At 41.0% G+C, this 10,603-nt stretch overlaps 1 protein-coding gene across 2 annotated transcripts in view; it reads left to right on the forward strand.

Moving 5' to 3' along the window:
• RAPGEF3 (Rap guanine nucleotide exchange factor 3) overlaps positions 1–10,240 on the forward strand; it is a 101,727-nt gene extending 91,487 nt beyond the window's left edge. For both annotated transcript variants that reach the window (XM_044284533.1, XM_044284534.1), the window contains 4 exons: positions 3,866–3,930; positions 4,982–5,036; positions 8,303–8,374; positions 9,447–10,240. In XM_044284533.1, the coding sequence (XP_044140468.1) occupies positions 3,866–3,930; positions 4,982–5,036; positions 8,303–8,374; positions 9,447–9,568 (314 nt within the window). In that variant the 3' untranslated portion in view covers positions 9,569–10,240. The remainder of the gene's footprint in view (positions 1–3,865; positions 3,931–4,981; positions 5,037–8,302; positions 8,375–9,446) is intronic.
• Positions 10,241–10,603: the final 363 nt, after the last annotated feature.

Below are 10,603 nucleotides of genomic sequence, written 5' to 3' on the forward strand. Positions count from 1 at the left end.
AGAACCCAAAAACTGCTCTGATTTGTTTTCAGAAACGGCATCATTTATGTCCATAGGCTGTGTCTAGTATTGCACATACGGTACCCATTGAAGTGAATGAAGCTGAGCTGCAATACTAGGAACAACACCAAGTGTCCTTTTTTTTCTAACAGTGGAAAAATCCGCTAAAGAGTGCACTGAAACATTATTTGAGGTTCACCATACATGTACCGCATTTTTAGCTTTATAAGACGCACCTGATGATAAGATACACCCCTAGTTTTAGAGGAGTTAAATAAGAAAAAATGTTTTCATCAGACCACATACTAGTTGTCACGGTGTGGTGTGGGAGGATAACTCCACACCGACCACAAGAGGGAAGGGAAAAGCTACTAGGCCTGGAAACTAGGGAAAGGGGAAAAGGTCACCACCTAGTGAATCCCTAAGGGTACTTCACACTAGCGTTATTCTTTTCTGGTAGTAAGTTCCGTCCTAGGGGCTCAATACCGGAAAAGAACTGATCAGTTTTATCCTAATGCATTCTGAATGGAGAGCATCCTATAAGACAATGGGGGCATATCCTAGCGATATGCCCCCATTGTCTATGATGAAACAACCCCTTTAAGGAACAAGCTGATGTCCTTGAAATTTTTCATGTTTATTGAGTGCCGAATGTGGATACATTTGGGAGACGATTTTTTGCATTCCTGATGGGTAACTATCAGGGATATTGGTGCTGACGTACGCCCTGACTTAAAATCTGAATTCCGGCGCCGCGGGGGTTAATCGGAACGGGATTTTGGCTGAAATCATTCAGCCGGCATCCCGTAACAACGCAGGGGGGGGGTCATTTGACCCCCCCGTGTCGGCGATTGCAGCAAACCGCAGGTCAATTCAGACCTGCGGTTTGCTGCGCTTTTTGCAGTTTCTGATCCCCGCGGTCCCTGACCGCGGGGATCAGAAACTTCAGAGTGCCTAAAATCAAGATTTCACCTTCCCCCTGCACGATTTGATGGCGGCGGGTGGTGCAGGGGGGGTGTCGCAGGCGGTGGGAGCGTTGCGGGAGGCGGGCGGTGCGGCAGGCGGGATCGCGATCCCCCGCCCGCCTCCTATTGCGTAATTGTTGGTGTACAGTGGGTATACCAGGGTGCCAGCACATTGCTGGCACCCTGGTATAAACGGCTGACATCGTTGATGCGATGTCAGCCGTTTAACCCTTTCCATACAGCGGTCCGTATGGACCGCTGTATGGAAAAGGTTAACAGTGCAGGGAGCTCCCTCCCTCTCCGATCGGGGGGCTGCTGTGCCTTTGCAGCCCCCCCGATGGAGAGAGAGAGAGCCCCCAGGCAGCCCCCCGAAGCCCCGTCCTCACCCTTCCCCGTCTGCGAAGTTGTGGCAGACGGGGAAGGTTCCCATGGCAACAGGACGCCTGCTCAGGCGTCCTGCTGTCCATGGTGCTGAACAGATCTATGCTGAAAGCATAGATCTGTTCAGTGTAAGTAAAATACAGTGCAGAACCCTATATAGAGTACAGTACTGTATTATACAGACATGAGACCCACTGGATCTTCAAGAACCAAGTGGGTCTGGGTCAAAAAAATAAAAAAAAATTAAAACAGTTAAGATAAAAAAAAAACATTTATCACTGAATAAAAATAAAAAAATAAAATACACTACACATATTAGGTATCGCCGCGTCCGTAACGACCTGATCTATAAAACGGTCATGTTACTTCCCCTGCATGGTGAACGCCATAAAAATAAAAACTATGAGAAAATTGAAATTTTGCCCACCTTACTTCCCAAAAAAGGTAATAAAAGTGATCAAAAAAGTCTCATGTACGCCAAAATAGTACCAATCAAACCGTCATCTCATCCCGCAAAAAATGAGACCCTACTCAAGATAATCGCCCAAAAACTGAAAAAACTATGGCTCTTAGACTATGGAGACACTAAACAATTTTTTGGTTTTAAAAAAAAGTTATTGTATAAAACTTACATAAATAAAAAAAAATTGTATACATATTAGGTATCGCCGCGTCCGTGACAACCTGCTCTATAAAATTACCACATGATCTAACCTGTCAGATGAATGTTGTAAATAACAAAAAAAAAAAAGTGCCAAAAAAGCTATTTCTTGTTACCTTGCCGCACAAAAAGTGTAATATAGAGCAATAAAAAATCATATGTACCCTAAACTAGTACCAACAATACTGCCACCCTATTCCGTACTTTCTAAAATGGGGTCACTTTTTTGGAGTTTCTACTCTAGGGGTTCATCAGGGGGGCTTCAAATGGGACATGGTGTCAAAAAAACAGTCCAGCAAAATCTGCCTTCCAAAAACCGTATGGCATTCCTTTCCTTCTGCGCCCTGCCGTGTGACCGTACAGCAGTTTACGACCACATATGGGGTGTTTCTGTAAACTACCGAATCAGGGCCATAAATAATGAGTTTTGTTTGGCTGTTAACCCTTGCTTTGTAACTGGAAAAAAAAAATTAAAATGGAAAATCTGCCAAAAAAGTGAAATTTTGAAATTGTATCTCTATTTTCCATTAAATCTTGTGCAACACCTAAAGGGTTAACAAAGTTTGTAAAATCAGTTTTGAATACCTTGAGGGGTGTAGTTTCTTAGATGGGGTCACTTTTATGGAGTTTCTACTCTAGGGGTGCATCAGGGGGCTTCAAATGGGACATGGTGTCAAAAAAACTGTCCAGCAAAATCTGGCTTCCAAAAACCATACGGCGCGCCTTTCACTCTACGCCCCGCTGTCTGGCCGTACAGTAGTTTACAGACACATATTGGGTATTTCTGTAAACAGCAGAGTCAGGGCAATAAAGATACAGTCTTGTTTGGCTGTTAACCCTTGCTTTGTTAGTGGAAAAAATGGGTTAAAATGGAAAATTAGGCAAAAAAATGAAATTCTCAAATTTCATCCCCATTTACAAATAACTCTTGTGCAACACCTAAAGGGTTAACAGAGTTTGTAAAATCAGTTTTGAATACCTTGAGGGGTGTAGTTTATAGTATGGGGTCATTTTTGGGCGGTTTTTATTATGTAAGCCTCGCAAAGTGACTTCAGAGCTGTAGTGGTCCCTAAAAATTGGGTTTTTGTAAATTTCTGAAAAATTTCAAGATTTGCTTCTAAACTTCTAAGCCTTGTAACATCCCCAAAAAATAAAATATCATTCCCAAAATAATTCAAACATGAAGTAGACATATGGGGAATGTTAAGTCATCACAATTTTTGGGGGTATTACTATGTATTACAGAAGTAGAGAAACTGAAACTTTGAAATTTGCTAATTTTTCAAAATTTTTGGTAAATTAGGTATTTTATTATGCAAAAAATTTTATTTTTTTTGACTTTATTTTACCAGTGTCATGAAGTACAATATGTGACGAAAAAACAATCTCAGAATGGCCTGGATAAGTCAAAGTGTTTTAAAGTTATCAGCACTTAAAGTGACACTGGTCAGATTTGCAAAAAATGGCCTGGTCCTTAAGGTGAAAATGAGCCTGGTCCTTAAGGGGTTAAGACTGACGTTTTAGACTCCGGTCATAATAACCCCTATAGCTGGAGGTGGATCCGCCGAAGTTATGAAGAGGCGCCGGCCTCTACATAACTACGATGTATCCATCGCTGCTTCTAAATGTAAGCCAGCTTCCTTGGTGGCTTATATTTAGACCATTTTCTACACAGTTTTAAGACCTGGTGTGAGCAGGGGAAAGTTGCAGATTGTTGCAATCTGTGCAAGAAATATGTCCCCGAGTCATTAGACAAATTATGACCGATTTGCCCTATAATCTGTATTGATTGGACATACTTCCACAGTGTTACACTCACTAGGCGTGCATTCAGGTTTTCTTGTTCATTATTTTACAGATCTTACATTTATCCATGAGGGCAATAGAAGTACATTGGACAACCTGGTAAACTTTGAGAAGATGGTAAGTTATCAAGTCTCCACTACACATCTAGAGTAGACATAAAGAGATCCCCTGATAACTTCTAGTATGAAAACTGCTCCCAGTAAGAGAAATCTGATAATAGAGCAAGGCAGCCGATAAGTGCCGATATTCGCGATAAAAATTTGAATATTAGAATATTCGCCATCAACACTAGTCATGAATATCAGATTGGAGGGGGTCTGACACTAAGCACCCTTGCATGCTGTTGTGAGTGTTGCAGCCTCTTTGTCTACTATGGTTTAATCACACAGCTAAAAGGGAACCTGTCATCAACTTTTTGCTGATCTCACTGAGGACAGCATAAATTAGTGACAGAAATGCTGATTTCAGCAGTATGTCACTCATGAGCTAAAAGTAAGTAGTTGCTGAGAATCAGCATCATAATCATTGCAGCCCAGGCTTTGAAAAGAGTCAAATCTACCTGAGAAGAGTCATAGTTATCCATAATCTCCTGCTCTCCCCGTCCATCTGCTGATGATTGGCAGTTCTCTCCTAGAGAGAACCAGGAGAAAACTAGGTAGAAGACTGTCAGTCATCAGCAGGTGGGCAGGAGAGCAGGGATTCATGAATAACCAGGACTCTTCTCAGGTGGCCATGACTCTTCTCCAGGCCGTCTGCAATGTTTGTGATGTTGGTTCTCAGCAACCACTTACTTTTAACTTATAAATGACAGACCGCTGAAATAGACTCACCTGTCTCTACTTTATTCTGCTGTTAGAGCAGCATAAAGTTGATGACAGGTTCCCTTTAAGGCCTTACTCACATGACCATGTCCAATTTTCAGCAAAAACTGGCTCTTTAAAAAAATGGACGGGCACATGGATCCATTGAAAAATTGGATGTGTGAATTTCCCCTTTGACTTCAACAGGTGTGTGCTGTCCGTTTTTAAAATGGACAGTGCACAGAAGAGAAAACGGTTGTGCGAATAAGCCCTAATCTCAATAGCAAAAATAAATGATGATGTTATGTAAAAGATTAAAAGAATACCTATCTAATCTATATTTTTATCTATTGGTTTTATTTTTACAGCGAATGATTGCAAAGACTATCCAGATGTTTCACAATTATCGCAGCCAGAGCTACAGTACGTCCATTTATTCATTTACTATCCATAGACAATGATCTTTTTATGTAGCCATGAGTGTTGATCCGAATTTCAGGATAAATTTGAATAGCTGTGAAGCCCGATTTCCTCGTGCTTCGTGGTAGGGAATCAATTTAACTTGAAATAGTGCAAAAAAAATAATCATACTTACCTGATCCATTTGATAGTGATGGGCCAGCCTCTGACATCTTGCTTGAAGATCTTGGCCAAAATCCAGTGCGCAGTGACGTATGACGTCACCCCGCGGGCCTGTCACTAGCAAATAAATCATGTATATCAGATACAGTGATCATGTATGAACTCAGCATCTGAGGGGGTACAATGACGGGGAGCGTCCGCTCCCTGTCATTGCACCCACTACTTACAAAGAAATGCCCTTTGTGATGAAGTAATTTGATTAGAATTTTCAAATACTTCGCTTATCTCTAGTAGCCATATTTATGCTCATTGGGTTACAGAAGGTTATTTCTACACAACACTACTTTGTAATAAGGATGTAAAGCAGATTGTAAAAAAAAAAAAAGAAGCTTAAAAAAGTGTAAATGTCTTTTCAGTGTATTTCTAATATTATGGCCATGGCAGAGGAACGTGAGCGCAGAGGGAATCCCCCCCCTCCCCCCCCCCCCCCCGTCAGACCTGCAAAAATGTGAATTTCCGCATTTTGAAGCAGCTCTGACTTTCTGAGCACCTGTCATGTTTCCTAAGGTTCTACAATGCCCAGACAGTAGAAACACCCCACAAATGACCCCATTTCAGAAAGTAGACACCCTAAGGTATTCGCTGATGGACATAGTGAGTTCATGGAAGTTTTTATTTTTTTGGTCACAAGTTAGCGGAAAATGATTTTATTTCATTTTTTTTTACAAAGTCTCATATTCCACTAACTTGTGACAAAAAAAAATAATTTTACATGAACTAACCATACCCCTCACGGAATACCTTGGGGTGTCTTCTTTCCAAAATGAGGGTCACATGTGGGGTATTTATACTGCCCTGGCATTTTAGGCGCACTAAAGCGTGAGAAGTAGTTTGGAATCCAAATTCGTAAAAATGCCCAGTGAAATCCTGAAAGTACTCATTGGATATTGGGCCCCTTTGCGCATCTTGGCTGCAAAAAAGTGTCACACATGTGGTATCGCCGTACTGATAAGAAGTAGGGCAATGTGTTTTGGGGTGTCTTTTTACATATACCCATGCTGGGTGAGAGAAATCTCTCTCTAAAAGACAACTTTTCCCATCTTTTTATACAAAGTTGACATTTGACAGAGATATTTCTCACACAAAGTTTGGGTATATGTAAAAATACACCCCAAAACACATTGCCCTACTTCTCCTGAGTACGGCGATACCACATGTGTGACACTTTTTTGCAGCCTAGGTGCACAAAGGGGCCCAAATTCCAATGAGTATCTTTTAGGAGGGAATTTTTAGGCATTTGGATTCTCACGCTTTAGGGCCCCTAAAATGCCAGGGCAGTATAAATACCCCAAGAGTGACCCCATTTTGGAAAGAAGACACCCCAAGGTGAGGGGCATGGCGAGTTCCTAGAATATTTTTTTTTTTTGCACAAGTTAGCGGAAAATGATTTTGTAAGAGAGAAAAAAACTTGTGCCCCAAAAAAATATATTCTAGGAACTCACCATGCCCCTCACGGAATACCTTGGGGTGTCTTCTTTCCAAAATGGGGTATTTATACAGCCCTGGCATTTTAGGAGCCCCAAAGCATGAGAAGAAGTCTGGAATCCAAATGTCAAACATTTTTACGCATTTGGATTCCGTGAGGGGTATGGTGAGTTCATGTGAGATTTTATTTTTTGTCACAAGTTAGTGGAATATGAGAATATAAGAAATCAATTTCCGCTAACTTGTGCCCAAAAAAATAATAAAAAAAAATCTTCTATGAACTCGCCATGCCCCTCAAAAGTGATCTTTTTATAGCGCCGCAGCGATTTTACGGTGTTTTTGCAGCGATCAGAAAAAAAATAATTCTGTCACTGTGGTGGGGCGGACTGAACGCAAGTGTGCGCACAAGATCAGGCCTGATCGGGCGAACACTGCGTTTTTTGTAGAGCCTATAGAACATGTCCTATTCTTGTTCGCAATTGCGGACAAGAAAAGGCATTTTCTATATAGTTCTGGCAATGTGCGGTGTCCGTGTTTTGCAGATCCGGTGTCCGCGGATCCGCAAAACACATACGGACGTCTGAATGGAGCCTTACAGGGGGGTGATCAGGGAGTCTATATGGGGTGATCACCCCCCCGTCATTGACCACCCCCCTGTGATCAATGACAGGGGGGTGATCAGGGGTTAAAAAGGGGTTAATAAGTGACAGGGGGGTGGGGGGTGTAGTGTAGTGGTGTTTGGTGCTACTTCCAGAGCTACCTGTGTCCTCTGGTGGTCGATCCAAGAAAATGGGACCACCAGAGGACCAGGTATATCAGACACTGTTAACAAAACAGCATCTGATATACCTTTCAAGGGTTAAAAAAAATAATAATAATAATAAATCGCATCTACAGCCTGCCAGAGAATGATCGCCGCTGGCAGGCTGTAGATGCACTCGTTTACCTGCCGTTCCTGTGTGCGCGCGTTCACAGGAAATCTCGCGAAATGACGCGCCGAAGAGGAATGAATCAACCGCCTCCGGACTACAATCCTGCGTTAGGCGGTCCAGAGGCGGTTAAAGGCAATATTTTTTAAATTATTGCATTGCCCTTATTTTAAGCTAAAAATCTTTTTTTCAGTTGGTCTTTTATTAAAAATATGGAATCCTTTTTTCTGTACGTAGCTCAGATGCTCTAGTAGCAGTCTGTGGATTTTGTGTCTTTACAGTCATTTGGGGAGCTGACCGGCTCCTTATCTCTGACCTTATAAACACTCATTAGAGCTCAGTTCTTATCTTACTGATAAGAATGTGGCTTAAATAAGTGTTTATGACCTCTTAGGGTTATTAGATGACCTGCACAAAGTGAAAGTACCAGTCACACAGCTAGAGAAACAGTTAACCCTTTGTGACAGAACGGCTCAATATTTTAAATAAAGGCAGATTGAAAATATGATTTTTTTTTTTAAGCCAAAAATGATGAGTAAAATGCAATCATAAATAAAAATAGCCTCCAAAGGTGTACATAGCCTTTAAAATGAATTTGTGGATGACTGTCATGTCAGTAGTAATAGGCATGATGACGTTTAGCAATCATTCTTTGTGCACGTTGTCACAGTGTCACATGTGTACTCTCTGCAGTTCCTCTTTCGCCTCTGCGGTCACGACCACTACACGTCCTGGATGAAGCCACTCATGTTCGGATGTCCACAAGTGAGTTTGCGACTTTGGATTGTAGAATAACAACACTGGAAATACAGACATGTCAATTTATGTATATTGATAGGGCTAGTTGTCTCATCTATTTCATTATGGACTCAGTATTCAGATATATATGTATTTCCCTTGGGCAGAATACTGGAGGCACACACATCATTCCCATATTGTCTGTACATACAGTACAACAGGATGTGTCTACTTTATGGTGGTTGAAATGAATGGAAATCACCTGAAAAAGAAATTCATAAGCCATTTTAATATTTATTGGAGCCCTGTTAGGCTTCAGAGGGACCTTTTCTCAGTCTACACAGCAAAGCAGACAATTAAACCACATCAATTCTGAAAAGGAAGGCACTGCTTGGTTCTGTGGAGATACACGGTAAGGCCTCGTATAGACGGCCATAACGTTGCCACATTTTAGCATCCATATCTAAAATCCTGGCACAACTGCAGGTGTTATTATCCAAACTTACAGCATCAAAGATCATTATTCATGATCGGTCAAAAACGTCCAGATGGGACAACCCCATTAAAGGGCATCTGTCAGCAGATATCTACCTATGACACTGGCTGACCTGTTATATGTGTGCTTGGCAGCTGAAGGCATCTGTGTTGGTCCCATGTCCATATGTGCCCGCATTGCTGAGAAACATGATGTTTTACTGTATACACATGAGCCTCTAGGAGCAACAGGGGCATTGCTGTTGCACTTAAAGGCTCAGCTCTCTCTGCAACTGCTGCACCCTCTACAGAGCAAGGTGTGATGACATTTTCCCTGCCGGGCCCCATCAATCAAAGTGGAGACAGTGCAGCAAACTGGGTGTGACAAGGCGGCCATATTACATTTTGCTGTGAGCCCCTATGATATTTATGTACTTTCCTTAGATATTAAAAAAAGGTTTTCTTTAAGTTCTGTATTTAAATGTTTGTTTCTTATACATCATCTCAAGAATGATGAATTATAAAATACTTTTAGTTGAAGGAAAGTGTGTGTGTTTAATAACTATACATGGAAGAGCATTAATAAATATCACATATTACATTATGATCATGTCATTTCCTTCAGGTTCAGAATACTCTGTAAATTTCAGAAGTCCAGCAGCCACATGGGCCTATATCCAGAATATGAAGGTGATCGACAACCAAAAAAGATTAATGGAGTTGTCACGCAGCTTGGAGCCATCCTGATCCACATAAACTATAAGGATGTATATGGAAATGCAAGGGTGGTCAAGAATTTAATCCCTGCATCAGGGACAGAGGACTTTAATGGACCACAGCCAGTCCAATATCTGGACTCTTCCGATGTAGAGGGTGTACACTAACTCCTCTACTCCACTGATACTGGATCAATACTTCATTCCCTCTCCCGAGTTTATAATATTTGTAGATCAGGGAAATGTATAGATTAGACCACAAACATTATTCTTCACTCCTAATGGATTATAGGAGGTGATGGACTTTTTATGTTTGGTCATATTTGTATTTTGTTGTATTTTTTAAAATATATCTTGGTAAATTAATGCAGGAACAGGTTTTTTGAGCTTCAATTGTTCTACTTCACATATTAATGTATATAATAAAAAAAAAGTATATTAAGATCCTAATGAATGCAAATTGTTCTAGAAGTATGTGCCATTCATTTTATGTATATTCGATATAGATCTCTCAAAGAGAGAACATATATACCGTAGTTCTTTCCTTGTAGAAGAGAATGCTGGTGCACAGGAAAGGGAACATTGAGCCCGTATGAAGAGAAGGCCCTTACCTACACATTTTCCAAGTAGCAGAAAAACATGAATGGTTTCTGGAAGATAGGAATCAGATCTGTAGTCTCAGAAATGGCACAATTCACTTCAATGGGTCCGCAAAAATAAAAAGGAAGGTACTTTGTGTGCATTCCCTTTCCGTATTTCTGCATTTATGTTCAGCAAAAAAGTAGTGCATGTCCTATTATTGTCCGCAAATCGCAGTCTGAGGCCCCATTTAAGTCAATGGGTCCGCAAAAAAATATGGAACGCACATGGAACACATCCGTATGTCATCCGTATTTTGCGGATCCATACTATAAAAATGCTGTGTTTGGTGATTAATAAGTTACTGTTTCCGTTTCTGACCCGCAAAAAATGGATCATGTATGGAAACCATACGGATATGTTTTGTGGAATAATGGAACAGAAGAGGCCTTAAATCAGAGAAAAAAAAACCCAAAAACTCAGATAC

The sequence above is a fragment of the Bufo gargarizans genome, chromosome 3 (assembly GCF_014858855.1).
Source record: "Bufo gargarizans isolate SCDJY-AF-19 chromosome 3, ASM1485885v1, whole genome shotgun sequence".
In the NCBI taxonomy this organism is placed as follows: Eukaryota; Metazoa; Chordata; class Amphibia; order Anura; family Bufonidae; genus Bufo; species Bufo gargarizans.